This window comes from Panthera leo, assembly GCF_018350215.1.
Source record: "Panthera leo isolate Ple1 chromosome Y unlocalized genomic scaffold, P.leo_Ple1_pat1.1 chrY_random_Un_scaffold_84, whole genome shotgun sequence".
Lineage (NCBI taxonomy): Eukaryota > Metazoa > Chordata > Mammalia > Carnivora > Felidae > Panthera > Panthera leo.
This window is the reverse complement of record NW_024962238.1, coordinates 1-19463: the sequence shown is the minus strand read 5'-3', so window position 1 is coordinate 19463 and position 19463 is coordinate 1. Positions and strand designations below refer to the sequence as shown.

At 37.8% G+C, this 19463-nt stretch overlaps 1 protein-coding gene across 2 annotated transcripts in view; it reads left to right on the top strand.

The window, feature by feature from the left end:
- Positions 1 to 15310, top strand: part of LOC122212874 (gamma-taxilin-like) — a 40628-nt gene extending 25318 nt beyond the window's left edge. The window contains exons 4-5 of one of the 2 annotated variants that reach the window (XM_042926851.1): positions 8621 to 8749; positions 13458 to 15310. In XM_042926851.1, the coding sequence (XP_042782785.1) occupies positions 8621 to 8749; positions 13458 to 13493 (165 nt within the window). In that variant the 3' untranslated portion in view covers positions 13494 to 15310. Of the gene's footprint in view, positions 1 to 8620; positions 9870 to 13457 lie in introns of those variants that run through there. The other variant, XM_042926850.1, reaches the window with a different exon arrangement.
- The last annotated feature ends 4153 nt before the right edge of the window (positions 15311 to 19463 follow it).

Here is a 19463-nt window from a genome sequence, read left to right as displayed (position 1 = left end):
CCGCTGTGAGAACAGTGAGGCCCTCACAGAATAGTGAGGCCAGGCAGCACGGGGATCATGACCTGGGCCAGAATCAGAGTTGGTCGCTCCACGGACTAACTCACCCAGGCACACCCCTGTCTTGCTGATTTTAACACTTTTTCTCTGTCCCTATTTTTTTTGTATCTCTAATTACAGTACGTCTTGGAGTTGTCCTACTTTTGTTAATTTTGATGGGAGTTCTGTCGTGGACGCGCTGTCTTTTCCCTATCACTGAATGTGATGTTTTGTTTCCTCAAATAAATGTTCTCTCCTCCTTTTTCTCTCTTCTTCTGGGACTCCTAGTATATGAATGTTATTACATTTGATGGAGTCACTGAGTTCCCTAAATCTGTCACCACAATTCTTCTTTCTCTCTCTCCTCTGTCACCTTCTTTAGTTTCCATAACTCTATCTTCCGTATCACTTGTTCATCCGTCTGCTTCTTCCGGCCTTGTGGTCCTTCCATCTAGCCTGTTATGAAGCTGTTATTTTATTTTTTCATTTCTGAATGATTGTGTTATAACTGCTTTATCAAGGTGGCCTCCCTGATGTCCTCCTCCCTTCTACTAAAAGTTCTAAAAGAAATTGTTAATGTTTGTTTGTTTATTTATATATTTACTTACTTACTTACTTACTTATTTCCTTCTTTATTTGAGAGAGAGAGAGAGAGAGCATGATCAAGGGAGGGGCAGAGAGAGAGGGAGACACAGAGTCCAAAGCAGGCTCCACGCTCTGAGCTGTCAGCACAGAGCCCGACGTCGGGCTGGAACTCACAGAGCACGAGATCATCACGTGAGCCGAAGTTGGACGTTTGACCGACTGAGCCACCCAGGCGCCCCTGATGTCTTCCATTGTTCTCTCAAGTCCAGCCAGTATCCTTATGGTTGTTGCTTTAAATTCTCCACCAGGCATGTTACTTACATCTGCTGGGGTTCGATCTCTGGCTGTGACCTTATCTTGTTGTTTCTTTGGGGATGAATTCCTTCTCCTTGGCACTTTGTCTAGGTCTCTGTCTTCTTCTCTGTGTTAGAAAAGCCTGGTATGTTTCCTGTGCCCACAGTGCCCACGGTGCCCACACAGTGAGACTAAAGGCTTTATGAAGAACCAGTCATACAGTGTGCAGGACTTCATGCTTCAGGGAATGTCTGTGGTGTATGCTTGGTGTGCTCTGCTGCTCTGCTGTGGCTGCTCTATCCCTCAGGCCAGTCATCTGCAGATGCTCTCTTTACCTGCAGTGGACAGTGTTGGGTCCTTGGCCAGAGTGGGGTAAGTTTTTAAGCAGGCATGGTAAAAGAGACCTGATGCTAGTTCCACTAGAACTGAAGTCCTGCACAACTCAATGGTCGGTACACGTGGGGTGTGGGGGATGTGTGCTGGTCTTCTGGGGGAGGCGCCCCCTGCACTGGCTTCTATGCACAGAAGCGGTGCCAGCAGAGTGCAGGGGGGCAGGACTCGGTGTTAGCAGGTCAGGCATCCACTGTGTGGGCACTGTGCTATTTACTGAAGTGGCTTATGGTGGGGGCGGGGGGACAGAAATGGGACCTAGCCAGGTCCCTTGTTTCTGGAGAGAGGAGTTCATGCTTATGCTCTCAGGGAAGTCCCCCCGAAGAAGAGTGAATACTTTCCCCTCATGTGTCTAGGTGTCTTTCAGATTGCTGTTTTCTGTCTATTCCGCGTTACTTGCCGGCCCAGAGGAGCACAGTGCATTTGGGGTTTACCCCAGCCAGCTCTGCTGACTTCTAAACTTCCAAACTTCAGGGTCCTGGTGTTGGGGAGATTGGCACCGGTCCTCTGGGAAAGGTTCTCGCTGTGCTGCGACAGATGCAGGTTTGGTACAGAAGGGCAGTCACACCAGAGCACAAGGGTGTGGGATTTGGAGCAAGCCTGCTGTGCAGTGTTGTGGTTAGCTGCCCTGAGGATGTGTCTCTGCACCTCCGCTCAGGAGCAGAGGAAATGGTGCCCACCAGCTCCTCTGTCTCCACAGAGGCAATGCCACGCCTCACAGATGTGTTCCAAAACAAACCAGCAGTCTCTCCCTGCCCACTGAGGTGATCCTTAGAACATGCCATCTGCCCAGAAGTTGTTTGCCTGTCTTCTCTCCAGGAGTAGGGCACCGTCCTCAGATCTCCATCCCAGCTATCCTGGGGACCTGTGAAACTCCAGGCTTTGAACCCCACTGTTTACAAAAGCTCACAAAATTCACCCCCTCTCGTTGTGGAGTGAGTGCCTTTGGGGAAATGTTCCTGTGTCTTCCCCTGAGTGTGCCTCTTTCTCACCCTTCTTTGTGACTAGGGTTCTCTGCACTCTGCAGCACCTGCAGTCTGTTTTCCTCCCGAACCATGTCTCTGCACTTCTTACCTTTCTTCGTGTGGCCTCTTGTCTCTCTCTACTTGTGGAGTTTGTTTCTGTCAGTCCTCAGGTCATTTTCGTGGGTACTCAGAATGATTTGATGGTTATCTAGCTGTGTTCGAGGGACAAAGCAAGCCTAGGGTCCTCCTACCACACCTCCGTCTTAGCTCCTCTAGGGTGGGTTTTTTTTTTTCCCTTTTCTTTTCTGTTTGAGTGAACTTCCATAACATTGTTGGGGAGGAAGGAATTCCATGTCCCCTTCAAGATCCTTCTAGCTGGACTGTGAATCAGATTGATACGAGGAGAGTAACAGGAAAAAACATCAAATTCAATTTCATATACATGGGGACTCCACACCAACACAAAATTGAAAGACTGGATATATGTGACATACATCATTCTGCACTAAGGAGAAGCAGGTAGGAGTCTGGGCTTTCAAAGGGAAGGTGTGCAAATCACAGGAAAAAAGATAAAGAGTAGATATGTGTTAAGCAACTGTTTGCAGGGCCTCATACAGACAATGGGGCATAGGAATTTTAACAAAAAGGCTTTGCTGAATTCCTCCTTGTTTTCCCCTCCTTCAATCTCTGTCTTCCACCCCTTGTTCTTATCATAATGTAGTTATCTATGCAGATTGCTCCTTCTAGGAGCAGCTGCTCCATCTAAGTTGTGTTGAGTCAGCTGAGGGAGACAAGAGGGTCAAAAACTTTTGCTGAGTTGGGACGCCTGGGTGGCTCAGTTGGTTAAGCGACGGACTTCAGCTCAGGTCATGATCTCACAGTTGTGAGTCTGAACCCCACGTCAAGGTCTGCATTGACAGCTCAGAGCCTGGAGCCTGCTTTGGATTCTGTGTCTCCCTGTATCCCTCATGAGCTCGTGCCTCTCTCTCTCTCTCTCTCTCTCTCTCTCTCTCTCTCTCTCAAAAGTAAACAAACATTAAAAAAAAAAAAAACTTTTGCTGAGTCTATTTGGTTTTGACTGCTTTTAATTAGAAATAATCTTTGTGCCAAAGTAGCCCATCTCGGGAGTCCTCTGCCATTGGCCTCTACGAGAGTTTTCTATATGGTGAGTAAAGTTAAGTGCCTTGTATGTGAAGTGTATGTATTATGGTTTATCATTTGCTTTCAAATAACTGTCCTTTAATCTCAGTACTATTTACTGAAATGTCCATTTTTTATGCCCAGTTGGTCAAAATACCACCTTTGTAGTGGATTAAATTTACACATGTACATGTGTGATTTTTGGACACTTAATTCTGTTCCACTGGAAAGCATTCATGTCATTTGATTTATTTTTCCTTTCTGTCTCTGAATGTGTAAGAACCAGGTGTTTAATTATACAGGTTTTGAATTATGTTTCAGAAGTAGCAGGACTAATTTCTCCCATACTCCTTACCTTTTCAGAACTTTCGTTTTTCACTAGACTTATATTTTATTCTTTCATGTGTTCCCAGACTGGTCTTTGGTGAGGTTTTCTTTTTTTCAGTAGATTAGTAGAATAGTAGAGTTCTTGTTCAGTAGAATATCTTACATAAAGTTTCTGTGTCAATATTGTTTCCCTCCACTTCTGTGTTGTCTTATTTTACATTTCGTAAAATGCACATAACAGAATGCTTACCACATCCATTTTAAGTGTACAGTTCAGGAGCATTAAGAACATTCACAATGTTGTGCAACCTTCACTACCATCCATTTCTAAAACTCTTTCATAATTCTGAACAGAAATTCTGTATCAATTAAACAGTAACTCCAAGTTACCTCTAACTCTTAGCCCATGTATTGTATTTTCTGTCACTATGAATTTCTCTATTCTAGGTACTGAAGGAGAGTGGATTTTGCCACTCCAGAATATGTCTCTTTGGCATAAGAATTATTTGGAGCTAAAGGCAGTAAAAACCCAGCATATTCAGGAAAAGCTCCTTACCTTCACTTCTACCACCTAAATTTACACGTTGGACAGAGAACCTGTATCAGGAATAGAGGTATTGCCAGAGATACCTAAGAAACTTCCATTGTATAACAGGGAAGCTCTCATTGCCCAAACATTGCTGCCTTTCTGTTAATGTCCTTCGTCTCCATTGCATCTCCATACCTACACTTATACTTAGCTCCGGATGTTATATAAGCTTCAATTTCCCAGCTACCTCTTAAGTCTCATATCTTTTGGGCCCCCATATGTATAAAATTAATTTTTCTTCTCCTGTATCTTAATTTGTCTGTATCAACTTAATTGTTAGACCAGCCAAGGAACATAGAAGGGACGGGAAATTTTCTTGTAGATACGGAATCATATATTTGACTTTTTATATGTGGCTTATTTTACTTACAAAATATTTCTGAGGTTCACCAATCTTACAGGATATGGCAGGATTTCCTTTCTTTTGATGGCCAAACAATTTATTCATTTTATCAGTTCAAGGGCATTTGGGTCATTTCCACATTTTGACTATTAGGAATAATGCTGCTATAAATGTTGTTATAGAAATTTCTGGTTGGTCTCTGTTTTTAGTTCTTTTGAGGATACCGGAAGTGGTATTGCTGGGTTATATAGTTAACATTTTGTAGAACCACGTACTATTTTCCATAACAGCCGTACTGTTTTATATTCCCAATAGCAATACACAAGTTTCCAATTCCTTGATGCCTTCCCAACAATTGTTAATCCCTATTTTTTTTTCATTACACACATCTAATATATGTGAGTGGTATCCCATCATGATTTTCATATGCGTTTCTCTCAATGATGTGTGGTTATAAATACCTTTGTGTGTTTAAAGAGAGTAGACTATTTCATCCCAAAATATGCTAATCTGACAATGAATTATTTTGAGCTAAAGCCAGTTAAAGCCAAGTTAGGCAAAGCTTTTTACCAATTTTTACATCTTCCTTAACTGCCTGAAAGAATTTAGATAGGAGGCCTGGCCTAGAAAGAGATATGTGAACAAAACCTGTATACACACACACACACACACACACACACACACACACACACACACACCTCACTTTAATACTGTGTCCCACTCTCTTGCTGGCTCAGAGAGTACTTTAGACTTAGAGTCTATGACACACAAGCAGGGGAGAGCAAAGAGAGAAGGAGACAGTCTCCAAATCAGGTTCTGCACTCAATCCCACCAACTGTGAGATTATGACTTAAGCCTAAATCAAGAATCAGATGCTTAACAACTGAGCCACCAAGGCATCCCCAATATTTACTTTTCTATGTGTGTATATTTGGCCTAACTTTTGTTGGGATAACAGTACTAAAATCTACTGAATGTATCTATTTTTCTTATATAATCTGTCACTTACTTTATATATTTCAAAACTTCAACATTAGGTGCAACAGCATTTATGACTGGTATGTCTTCATAATTAACTTGTCTTTGGCAATACTCTTACTGAACTTCTTTTATCTTATAAGAACATAGATACTCAGTTATTTATTTTTTTAGTGAAGTGAAATTCACATAAAGTCACCATTTTATTATATACATTTTGTGGCATTTAGTCTTTTCACAGTATTTTCACATACTTTTCCACCCGTTTAAGGATATCTTGTTATGCAGTCATTCTGTAGCTCTACTTTCCTCTAGGACCTGGCAATAACTAACCAATTTTCTGTCTCTATGAGTTTACCTATCTGGATATTTTGTATACATGGAATCATTCAAGAAGTATTGTTATTTTTGGCCTCATTTACTTGGTGTATTGTTTTCAAGGTTCATCTACCTTGTACCATGTATTTGAGCTTCACTCCTTTTTATGACTGAAAAATGTTCCATTGTATGCACATAATTCGTTTTGTTCATCTATTTGTCAGATGATTAATTATAAGGCCATTTCACACTTTTGGCTTGTGAATTCTTCTGGTAAGAACATTTGTGTACAAGTATTTGTTTGAGTACCTGTTTTAAATTTTGGGGTATACATTTTTATATAAGTGAGTTACTTACTTAGAGAGGAAAATGTCAACAACATACTGAATGAGAGTGAAGTCTTGGGTAAAGGTTACAGAGTCAAAATCAGTATAAAGAACTTGCCAAAATATTGAGAGGGACTCACAATTGTCTTCCTTTATATATAAATGCAAAGAGAAATTGAGAGAACTTGTATAAATGAGCAGGCTTGGTTCCCTCTTGAATCAAACTTTCCTTCCTTTTTCATTGGTAAGTTTGTAATATTTTAGGCTAAGGAGGTAAATGTAGGAATACTGGATTGCAGGCAGAGTCTACTATAGGTTCACTTACTCACTCTACATATCATGACAGAGGCTTTGGGGACACTGATGGGAAAGTTTTATTCCCTTTCAATGAAATAGTGTACAGGTTTTGCATTTAGCAGTAACCCAACCACATTTGCAAAGATTAATTGGGAAATCTTTTTTTTTCTGGGTACTCCTCAGAGGATTCTAAATCAAGATTGGTCCCCATTAGGGAAAGTAACAATCTTTAGTTTGGTCTGAGAGAAGAGGAGTAAAATCACCCTTACTATTACACTGTATGGTGGCATTACATTGTAGATAACACACCTCCCTCCATGAGAGATTTACTGGTGAGGAATTGGGATACTAGAAAGGGATGGTGGTTATGAAAAGGGCCTACAGATATCACAGTGGTCTGAGATGTGGGTCAAAAATTGGGTTTCCCAGAAAGACTCTCATCAGTTTAAGTCAGCCATTAGGGTTGATGGGTGGGAGATAAATACTCCAAGTGGGTGATAGAGAAAGTTTCACCAGTTAAGAAATCCAGTTTCTCCCTATGTGCTGGTGGAAATGTAAGATGGTGAACTTACACTGTGGCCAACATTATGGAGGTTTCTCAAAAAGTTAAAATTGGAACTTCCACATGATCCAGCAATCAACTTCTGGGTACTTATCTAAAGGAAACAAAAACACTAACTCAAAATTATATGTACACTCCTAGATTCATACAGCATTAATTATTATATTAAAGACATAGAAACAATCTATGTGTCCATCAATGGATAGGTGGATAAAGCAGTGATACACACCCACGCACACAAAAAACCGCAATGCATGTTACTGAGTCATAACAAACAAAAAAATCATAGCATTTCGGACAATATGGATGGACATGGACATTATGTGAAGTCAGACAGAGAAAGAGAAATACTGTTTGATTTCACTTATATGAGAAATCTGAAAAACAAACACCAACAAAAATTACAACCTAATAGAAAAAGAGACCAGATTTGTGGTTACCAGAGGCCCAAATGAAAGGGAAGGGAAGTAGTCAGAAAGTACAACCCTTCAGTTATAAGATAAATAAGTAATAGGGGTATACAGCATGACACAGTGACTCGAACTAAAACTGATATACTACATACAGGAAAGTTGTTAAGAAACTAGATCCTAGGAATTCTCATCAAAAAGATAATTATTATTTTTTGTTTGTTTTCTTTTTATTATATCTGTATGAGAAGATGGATATTGTTAAGCTTACTGTCATCCTTTCGCAATGTATGTTAACCAGATCATCGTGTGTGCCTTAAACTTATGCAGTGATATATATCAATTATTTCTCAGTAAAACTAGGAAGAAAAGCAACCAGTTCTTTATCCCTTGAGTGTAATGATAATTTTTGAGAGAACGGCAAAGACCAGCTGATTCTCTCAGCTTGTCTTCTTGGGAAATGATCTCCTAGAATGTGAGAATTGAATTTGCTATATGTGCTAGGCAATGGGTCCTTGTTATTTACCTTTTCTTTTTCTTATTTTTTTAAGTGGGAAGCAACTGTGTTTCCAATGTTCAGTCTTTTATAGGGTTTACAAACATCCTGAGACAGGGTGGGTTCAGTAGTTGGTTAGTGGGCTCTGACTCATTTTCAGAGTAATTTCTGAGTTAATTTCATAAATTACATTTCAGAGTAATTTTTCTGCTTAAAAAACAATTTGGAAGGCAAGGATTTTTGCTTTTTATTTATTTTTATTTCTTTTATCCGCGTGTCTCTCTCCTTGCTTCCTGTTTCACCCTTTCCCATTAGCTGTTTTCAAAGAATTGGGTAATAGTGGATATAATGTTGAGAGTTTTTTGCCACCTCACCTACACTGTTTTGGATTTGTTCCTTCATGTAAGGGGAAAGATTTCTAGCTAATGCATAAAGGAAAACATTTCAATGCTCATGAGCCTTGCTTGGGGTTTAATGCAGTGTGTCTTTGGAAAGCCTGTATAAACTATTGTAGAAAAACTTTGGGATGCTACCCTTATTTCTGAATGGTTTATGTTCTCTTAGAACAGGTTACCTTTGGGAATAAAGCTTCTACAACTGTTTCTCCCAGACTTTGATATAAACCTCCAACTGAGCTGTTTCCTGGTCATTTTCAAGAGGCCCTGGGAGGGTGTCTGGCCAACAGTTTCCCAAGTAAGTGACTTTCCAAAGAGGCTACATAACTTGGAAAATAATTGCAGTAATCATGGATGAAAAGAACATCTTTTACAAACCAGTTAAATTCCCTATGAATAGGATTATGAATGGCCACTAATCTTTCTAGCCCTTTTCTACATTTGGTAAGATCTTCTATATGGGAATAAAATAATATTGTAATGTCTAATATTTGAAGCTGTCCAGACAACATGTCTGTGGTGAGAGTAGATGCATTTAAAAGGGACTCTACCTGGGAAGGATTGGAGATGATGGAGTGTGATTACAGAACCCTGAGAAGTAGGTGAAGTGAAAGGAAGTGTACCTTGTGTTTTCACAGGCTCTGCTAACATTATTTTCTTACTTTCAGCCTTTACATAAGTAACTGCATGTCCTGCATTGGAAGGCATACAACCTGCGGATTGAGTTGGGGTGGTTTTTGTATTTCTTGTCATGAAAGGGCAATGAACAGAGGCAGCTCAGTGATCAATGGGTTTCTTGACAGATCCAGAGGATTGTGTGATAAAATAGCCATATTGTGGAAGAGGGATTTGAGGCCAAGGTCCAAAGAGTCACACAGTCTTCTGAAAGGTCAGAGACAAGATCTGAAGAATGTAGGATGAGGGAGACAGTTACAGGAAGCAAATTTATGTTGGGTGAAAATTTAACCTTCTGGTCCAAATCTGTTTTGTGATTTTCAGCATTTTTAAGTGAGTCCCTATGTAAGCCACAGTGGTTTTTTGCCCCACTCTTCAATTTTATATTTCCATGAATATAAATAGGACATTTGTTTAGAATGAGAGTTATCTAAAGCTGAATACAGAGGACAGGTTCACTATTGCTGATTGGGGAGAACTGAGTTCAGATACTAGAGACTGGGTAGCTGGGTGATGCCATTTTCACCTCTCCTGCGCATGCACATATGCACCTAAGGGTACCAAAACACTCCACCCCAGAATGGTAGCAGCACCATCTAGTGGAGAAAGGAGACATTACACTGGGGCCCACCCAAGGGCCAACCTCACTTTTCAGGAACAAAAGTCTCACCGCCCGCTTAGTTTATGGACTATAAAGCACTTCATAAGTCTGACTTCTAGGGGAAAATAAAGTAATGTCAGTTATATTTCAATCTGTTAGCAGGCCCATCTATTCAATTTTCTTTCTTTTCTCTTTTTCACTTCTTTTTCTTGAATACAGAAAGAGAAAAATTTATTTTTATTTTCAACTTCTATTAAAAAATATTTTCTTTAATTTTTTTACTACACTTTTTACTTTTGTGTAAATTTTTTCAAATTCTGTTTCACTTCCATCATTTTATTTTAGTCTACTTCAGTGTATTCACTTTTTTTAATTTTTTAACATTTTCTTTTTCTTTTATTTTTCTTTTTTCTCTTTTTCATTTATTTTCTATTTCTTGAATGCAGAAAGATAAAGACTTCATTTTTACTTTCAATTTCTTTTAAAAGTATTTTTTCTTCAAATTTTTTCTACTATATTCTTTACTTTTGTGTAAATTTTTTCAAATTCTATTTTATCCCATCATCTAATTTTAGTCTACTTCAGTGTATTCATTTTTTCAAATTCTCAAATGATTTCCTTTTTCTTTTTTTTCTACCCCCTCTCACTTTTTTCCCTTTAATCTGTCAAACCACTTTCAGCACCCAGACAAAACACGCCTAGAATCGAGCATCATTTATTCGATTTTTTGTGTGTATGTATGTGTTTTTAATTTTACTATTTTTTAATTTTAGTTTTTTTAATTTCAATTTTTGTACCCAATTAATTCCTTTTCTCCCTTCAAAATGAGGAAACGAAGGTATTCACCCCAAAAGAAAGAGCATGAAGAAACGACAGCCAGGGATTTAACCAACACAGATACAAGCAATATGTCTCAGCCAGAATTTAGAATCATGATAACAAGAATAGTAGCTGGAGTCGAAAGTAGACTAGAATCCCTTTCTGCAGAGATAAAAGAAGTAAAAAATAGCCAGAATGAAATTAAAAATGCTATAACTGAGCTTCAATCACAGATGGATGCAGCAGCATCAAGGATGGATGAGGCAGAACAGAGAATCAGCTATATAGAGGACAAACTTATGGAGAAAAACAAAGCAGAAAAATCGAGGGAGATTAAGTTGAAAGAGCATGATTTAAGAATTAGAGAAATCCGTGACTCATAAAAAGGAAAAACATCAGAATCATAGGGGTCCCAGAAGAGGAAGAAAGAAATAGGGGTAGAAGGGTTATGTGAGCTAATCATAGTAGAAAACTTTGCTAGACTGGGGAAAGACACAGACATCAAAATCCAGGAAGCACAGAGGCACACGCAGATGGCCAACGGACACATGAGAAGATGTTCAAACTCACTCATCTTCAAGGAAGTGAAAATCAACACAATGAGATTAGGGGCTGATACGTGTCCAAAAGGCTAAAATCCAAAACATAAGAAACTAGATATTAAACCAGGTCTATAACAAGCGATGAAGAAGTGCATTATATCATTGGGGTCCATGTGCCCCTTCATATCAACATTTTTGTATTCTTCGAATAAATACCTAGTAGTGCAATTGCTGGTTCGTAAGGTAGTTCTATTTTGAATTTTTTGAGGAACCGCCAATAATGTTTTCAGGTACTTTTTATTTCCTTACTTAATATATTTGCTAGTTCTCAATCATTAAAGTTTATATTTCTTCCTGTTTCAGTATTTTGGTATTTTACAAGTTTCTAGGAATTTGTCTGTTACTTCTTGGTTGTTCAATTTGTTGGCATATATTTTTTTAATAATATTCTCTTATAATTGTATTTCTATGGTGTTCCTTATTTCTCCTCTATCATTTGTGGTTTTATATGTGACCTTTATCTTTTTGATAAGCATCCCTAGGATTTTTTTTTTCAAATCTGTTAATTTTTACAAAGAACCAGGTCCTTGTTTCATTGATATGTTCTATTTTGTTTTTGTTTGTTTGTTTACTTTACACATCATTTCTGTTTGCTCTAATTTTTATTATTCCCTTCCATTTGCAGGCTCTGGACTTCATTGTTGTTCTTTTTTTCTATCTTTATTGAATGGTAAATTTTGTTCGTTTATATTGAGATTTTTCATGCTTCTTAAGGTAGGCCTTTACTGCTATATACTTCCCTTTCAGAATTTGTCCTTGCTCTGTCCCAAGTGTTTTAGAGTGTTAGTGTATTTATTTTCACTTTGTTCCATGGATTTTAAAAATTTATTCTTTAATATTTGGTTGAACTATTAACTAAGTAGCATGTAATATACCCTCAATTCATTTTTTGCCTTTCCAACTTTTGTCTTGTGGTATATGTCAAGTTTCATGGTGTGTTATGGTCAGAAAATGTGCATGCATGATGTCAATATTTTTGGACTTACTGAGGAAAGATTTGTGAGCTAGTTTGTGAACTATTTTGGAGAATGTGTCATGTGCACTTGAAAAGAATGTGTATTCTGCTGCTCTAGGATGCAATGTTCTGAATATATGTTGTTAAGTCCATCTTGTCCATCATGTAGTTCAAAGCCATTGTTTCCTTGCTAATTTTCTGCCTAGGTGATCTGTCCATTGTGTAAGTGCAATGTTAAAGTTCACCACTGTTATTTTATTGCCATCAATTTGTTTATGTTTGTTATTAACTTATGCAATATATTTGGTCCTCTCAAGTTGGGGACATAAGTTTTAAGGTTACTAGATATTTTTGTTGGATAATCTGTTTTACTATTCATGTCTTGTTACAGTCTAGTTTGTTTTATATAAGGATTGCTCCTCTGGATTATTTTTGGTTTCCATTTGCATGATAAATTGTTCTCCATCCCCTTACTTTCAATATTAAGGTGACTTTAGGTCTAAAATTAGTCTATTATAGACAACATATAGATTGGTCCCGGTTTTACATCAATTCTGACACCCTGCATCTTTTGATATGGTGCATTTAGTCCATTTACAGTCAGAGTGATTATGGATAGATATGTATGTATTGCCATTCTATTATTTATTTTATCAATGTTTCTGGAGTTTTAATCTGTTCTTTTCTTGTTTTGTCACTTTTCATCTTTCCTTTCCTCTTGGATTCCCCTTCCCCTTTAATACTTTTGCATGACTGGTTTAGTGGTCATGAAATTCTTATTTTAGTTTGTTTGGGAAAGTCTTTTATTTCTTAGTCTACTCAGCAGTATATCCTTATTGGATAGAGTCTTTGTGGCTGTGGTATTTCCCATTCAGCACCTCTCCCTTCATCCATCACTTTGAATATGTCACGCCACTGTCTTCTGGCATTCCAGTTTTATGCTTAGACATCTGTAGCTAGCCTTATGCATCTTCCCTTGAAAAATATTGATATTCTTTATTTTGGTGCTGTTGAGAGGTTTTATTTAGGGATATATTCTGCAAATTTAGTTTCAAAATGTCTTAGTGTCAGCATGCTTTTATTGCTTTTAATGGGAATTGTCTGTGCCTCCTGGATTCTAGATGTCTGTTTCCTTCCCCAAATTAGGAAAAATTTCAGCTGTTGTATCTTGAAATTCAGTCCCTGTTCTCTCTCTTCTGGAATTCCTATAATACAAATTTTTTTTTTTAATTTGATGGCATTACTGATTTACCTAAGTCTATTTTGTGTTCTATAACTCTTCTTTCTCTATTTTTCTCAGATTATTTTCCATATATTGCATCTATAATACTTATCTCTTCCTTTTTTCTTCCAGTTTGTGTTCCTTGCATCAAGTTTATTTCCAGTTTAAGTTATTGTATTTTTCACTTCCCACTGATTGTTATTAACTCTTCATCTCTGGAGTAAAGGCCTTGCTGCAGCCTTCCCCATTTTTTTCTGAATCCCAGTGAGTATTATTATGATTGTTGCTTTAAATTATCCATCATGCATGTTATTTATACCTGTCTTGCTTAGATTTCTGGTGATGACTATCTTTTTCTTTAATTTGGGATGGATGAATGCCATCTTAGCATTTTGTCTAAGTCTTTGTCTTCCTTTGGGTGTTAGAAAAGCCCTTTATTTTCCTGCTCCTGAGAGTTCTGGCTTCTTAAATAACTCTTATAGTGATCATGGCCTGGTGCATACAAGGTGTCTCTGGTATGTTCTGTGTATGCTCTGCTCTTGGGTTCTCTATCCCTTGGCTTGTCTTCTGAAGAAGCTCTCCTTGCCTGCAGTTGACAGTGTATGGTTCTTGACCAGATAGTTCTGGCCAGAACTAGGTATGTTCTGCCTTGCTTGTTAAATGAGATCTGATACTACTTCTACAACAACTGAATCCCTGTAGAATTCTCTGGTTAGGAGATGTGCTGTGGATATGCCCACCACAATGGGACTGAGACAAACTTGACCAAAAAGGGCAGTATCACCAGAGCTCAGGGTTGTGGCTCCTGATGTAAGTGGACTAGGCAGTTAGTGTTGGCATTGTGCTGCTTACTGCAGGGTTTTATGTGTGTATTTTGAGGTTTGATGATGGAAAATGGCACCAGTCAACACCCCTTTCCCCATGATGGTACCTCCTTTCATGCTGCCTTTCGAGAAGCACTCTGAGTAGAGGGAATACTCACCCTCCTATTTTTTCCAGGTGTTATTCAGACTGCTATTTCTATATTGTCCATTTAATGGCGCTTGGCTGTCCTCTCCAGGCACAGCACAGTGCTCTCCAGGCTGTATTCCAGCCAACCCTGATGGCTTTCAAAACTCAGGCTTTAGCTGTGTGGCATGGGCAGGGTGCTAGGCTGGTATTCTAGGGGTAAGATCCCGTAAAACTACATTGCAGGAATCTTGACTGAAAACGACTTTCACACTAGAGTTCAGTGGTGTGTATTTTGGTGCAAGCAAGTTAGGCACTAAGTGTTGGTGCTGAGCTACTTTCCCCAGGTGGCTCTGTGTTTATGCTGATGGATAGGAGAGAAAATGGTGCAGGCCAGCTCCTTTGTCTACACAGGCATCTACTTGAACTCTTCCTCTCAGGGATATACTCCAGGAAGAGCAAATAATCTCCCTCATATATGCGCCAAACATTCTTCAGATCTCCATTTCCATGCCATCTGCTGTAGTGTCCTTTACCTGGGTTCTCTGTAGGACTAGAGCATTGACTTCAGGGCTGTATCCCTGTGAAGCCTGCTGAACTTAAAAACTCTAGTTCTTACACCCTGATGGTTGCAAGACTTAAAAAAAATCAGCCCCTATCATTTTATTAGGCAATGTATCCGGTGAAATGTTTTTCTTGTTCATTCCCCTGTGTGTTCCTCTGGCGCTTGTCTTTCTCCACAGCCACAGTTTACTACCCTCTTAATTAACTGTAATCCATTTCTCTCCCAAACCATGTATCAACAATGCTTACAATCTTTGATTTGACTTTTTCTCCCCCTTTAGTTGTAAGTTTGTGCTGCCAGTCCTCAGTTTGATTTGTATGCTAGTTAGGATTATTTTATAATTATGCAGGTGTGTTCAAGGGATGGGATGAGCTAAGAGTCCCCTACTCCACCACCATCTTAGACCCTTGCCTGCACATTTATATTGCTTTCAAATCTTGCTTATTATAGAGAATGCTGCAATGAACATGGGAGTGAAATTAGCTCTTCAACATATTGTTAAAAATGTATTTTTATATATACACAGAAACATCATTGCTTGATTTCATTTAATGTGTATTTTTTTAAAATTTAAGACACTTCATACTGTTTACACTAATGTATGTATTAATATGCAATCCCAGAAACAGTGTAACAGAGTTCTTTTTCCATAATCCCACCAAAGCTTTATGTCTTTTGTTTAGTCATAAGACAAGGTAATGTGATATATCGTTGTGGTTTTGATTTGAATTTCTAAGCGATTATTTGTTTTGAGCACTGTTGAATATAGCTTCTGGCTATCTGCATTTCTTTTCTGAAAAAAATCTCTTCATGGTCTTTGCATATTTTTATAATTATTATTATTGCTTTTATTATCATTATTATTACTACTACCACTTCAGTATATAAGTTCATTGTATATTTTGGATATGAATTGCTTGTTGGATATATTTTAAAATTCTTTTCTTTATTTATAGTTTATTTTTCCCCTTTACTTTTGATACATACTTGAACATCGATTTAGTTATTACATAACATATGTAATAAAAGGGAAATTAAAATTTTTGTTAAGAGGACATTAAGGTGGAGAATTAGGGTGTCCTAAACTTACCCCTCCCCCAAATAGCTAAGTAAGTATCAAATAATTCTGAACACCAAAGGAATCTATGGAAGTGTTAGAGAACACAGATGCACAACCACAAACAGAAAGACCACCTATGGAAGGAAGGAATTGCAGAGTGTTGACTTGTGGGAGAAAAGAGCTGTGGGTGCTGCGGTGGTGAGGGATCCCTTACACCAAAAGGTGAGCTAGAGGAAAGTGAAGGGAAAAAAAAAGAGTAAAAAAATGCATGCAAGGAACTGCACAAGAAAAATGTTCCCCCAAACCATTGACAGGGTGGAAATGAGAGGGTTTCAATAAGAGCAGTATTTTATAAATAGCAGAGTACAGAGTCTGAAGCTTTGAACATCAGGGCCTTGTGTTTCTCTGGAGAGAAGGCAGGGTGAAGCTCCTGGAATGTGCTCTGTGTTATGAGATTGCCCTAGGTCACATGGGGAGAAGCTGTTCCCCTGTTTGGATTACATTTGGTAGAGGTAGTATGGTCTCTCCATGAGCAAAAGACCCAGTACAGTGTTGCCCCATTCACTAGTACAGGAACAAAGATGGCACCCACAGGCAGCAAGCCATGGTGGCACTATGTGTTGCCTTTTACCATAAACTCCAAGTTATTGCCACTGTGTGGTCATTCAACTTTTTCCTGTGACAAGTGGGCACTGGCCATAGTGCAGCTATACTTCCCCAGATGATCAGTATGGGTCCAAGCCACAGAGGTTTGTAAAGTGTGGAGTTCTGAAACACAGTCATTCCTGAGATAAAATGCAGGAAGGTGGCACCACTAGGTAGATAGATAGTTCAGACACAAACAGGGACAAGGAGGCATGCTGGATTGTGTATCTGTGAGAGAATGTACTTTCTGCTCCAGAGAATGGAGCAAAGTGAAAACATTTTCACCCCCATTCCACTGGCACTGGTGAACCTCAATGAGATAAACAGATCCACCAAGTAGAGAACGAGTCTTTACATCAAGCCCTGTCTGCCTGTGCCCTTCATGCACATCTCCCTTAGGGAAATTCAGCCTGATTATCAGAGCAGCAGGCATCTCCCACAGAAGATAGCACAAACCCTTTCCACACACTAGTTCTACTGATCCTAGATGTTATAAGGATCTAACTTCCTTTGAGTTTTGTTTGTATATTGGTTTCTCTTTGTTTCTCTTTTCTTTTCCTTTAAATGAGGTAGAAATTTATTTTTAATGTTTTATTTTATTTTATTTTATTTTATTTTATTTTATTTTATTTTATTTTATTTTTTATTCTATTCTCTATCCTACTCTTCTATTCTATTCTATTCTGTTCTGTTCTATTTTATCATTTGTCTTTTCTTTTTTTCTATTAGGCTTCTTTTAACAAGCAGACCAAAACACATGCAAGATCTATCTTCCTTTATTATTTTTTTCTATTTTTCAATTTTTATTTTATTATTTGATCCCTCCAACATTACAAGATGAAGGAATTAATCCGAAAATAAAGAACAGGAAAAAAACATGGTCAGGAATGTAATCAATGCAGATATACATAAGATGTCTGAACTAGAATTTGCAGCAATAATTATAAGAATTCTAGCTGGGCTTGGAAAAAAGCCTAGAGGACTGTAGAAAATACCTTGCTGTAAGGCACATCATAGTCAAATACACAGACAAGGGTAGAATTCTGTAAGCAACAAGTGTAAAAAAGCCTTTAACATACAAGGAGAGACCAGATCTATTCACAAAAACTTGGCACACAAGAGGAGAATGGCAGGGTATATTCAAACTGCTAAGCAGAAAAATATGCAGCCAGGAATATATCCAGCAAGGCTATAGTTCAGAGTAAAAGGGAGACAATGAGTATCCTAGACAAACAAAACATAAAGGAGTATGTGATCACTAAATCACACCTGCAAGAAATATGAAAGGGGATTCTTTGAGTGGGGAAAAAGGAGAAACAGGAAAAAATAATAGAAAGGAAAAGAGAAAATCACAGGAATACCAAATTTACAGCTAACAGAATGCTACTAAACACATATCTCTCAGTAACAACCCTAAATGTAAATGAACTAAATTCTCTACTCAAAAGACACAAGGTATCAGAATGGATCAAAAACCAAAACCCATTAGTGGATGTCAAAAATAAGCCAGAGTAGCCACACTTATATAAGACAATGAGATTTTAAAGTAAAGACTGTAAAAAGAAATTTAAAAGGACATTATAAAATAATTAATGGGTCTTTCCATCAAGAAAACCCCCCTATTTTATATCACACAAATATGTATATACAAATTTACTAACAAAAACTAATTCATAATAATACAATAACAGTAGGGAAAATTCAACAAGGAAACAATTATTTTGAATAATACACTGGATCAGATATACTTAACAGATATATTCATAGCATTGCACCCTAAAACATTAGAATACACATTATTTTCAAGTACACATGGAGCATTCACTAGAAGAGATCACATATTGGCTCACAAATCTTCCCTCAAAATGGAGAAAAAGATTGAGATCATACCTTGCATTGTTTCAGGCCACAACACTAGGAATCTTGAAGTCAAGCACAAGAAAAAATTTGGAAAGACAATGCATAGGAGGTTAAAGAACAACCTACTAAAGAATGAATGGATTAACCAAAAAATTAAGACAAAATTAAAAAGTCATGGAAGCAAATGACATTGAAAACACAATAGTCAAACTCTTGGCAATGCAGCAAATGTAGTCCTAAGAGGAATTCTACTCCAGTACAAGCCTATCTCCAAAAGCAAGATGATCTCAAATAACATCACCTTACACCTGAGGAAGCTAGAACAGGAACACACAATAAGGCTTAAATCCAGCAGAAGAAGAGAAATAATAAAGATTAGCACATAAATAAACAATATAGAAGCCACCTCTACGCACAAAACACAGTAGAAGAGATCAGTGAAATCTACAGCTGTTTTTTAAAAGAATTCATAAAATGGGAAAAAAACTTAGACTTATCAAAATAAAAGAGAAAGGACTTAAATGCATAACATCGCAAATGAAATAGACAAGATTAAAACTAACCACAGAAATACAAACAATTATAAAAGATTATTGTAACAAAAATTATTTTCCAAAAATCTGAGCAGTCAGGATTAAATAGAAAAATGCCTATAAACTCACACAATACCAAAACTGAAACAGGAAGAAATAGAAAATTTGAGCAGACCCACAATCATCAAAGGCATTGAAAGAACAATAAAAATTTTCCCAGCAAACAAAAGACGTGGGCCAGATGGCTTTGCAGGGGAATTCTACCAGCAATTAAAGAAGAGTTATTTCCTATTCTTTTCAAACTATTCCAAAGAATAGAAATGGAATGAAAACTTCTGAACTCATTCTATGAGGCCAGCATTACCTTGATTCCAAAAACAAAGACACTGCTAAAAAGAAGAATCACAGGACAATATCCCTGATCAACATGGGTTCAAGAAAAAAGTATTCAACATGCCAAAGTGGGATTTACTCCTGGGACGCAGGGATTCTTCAATATTTTTCCTGTCACTCAGTGTGATAAACCA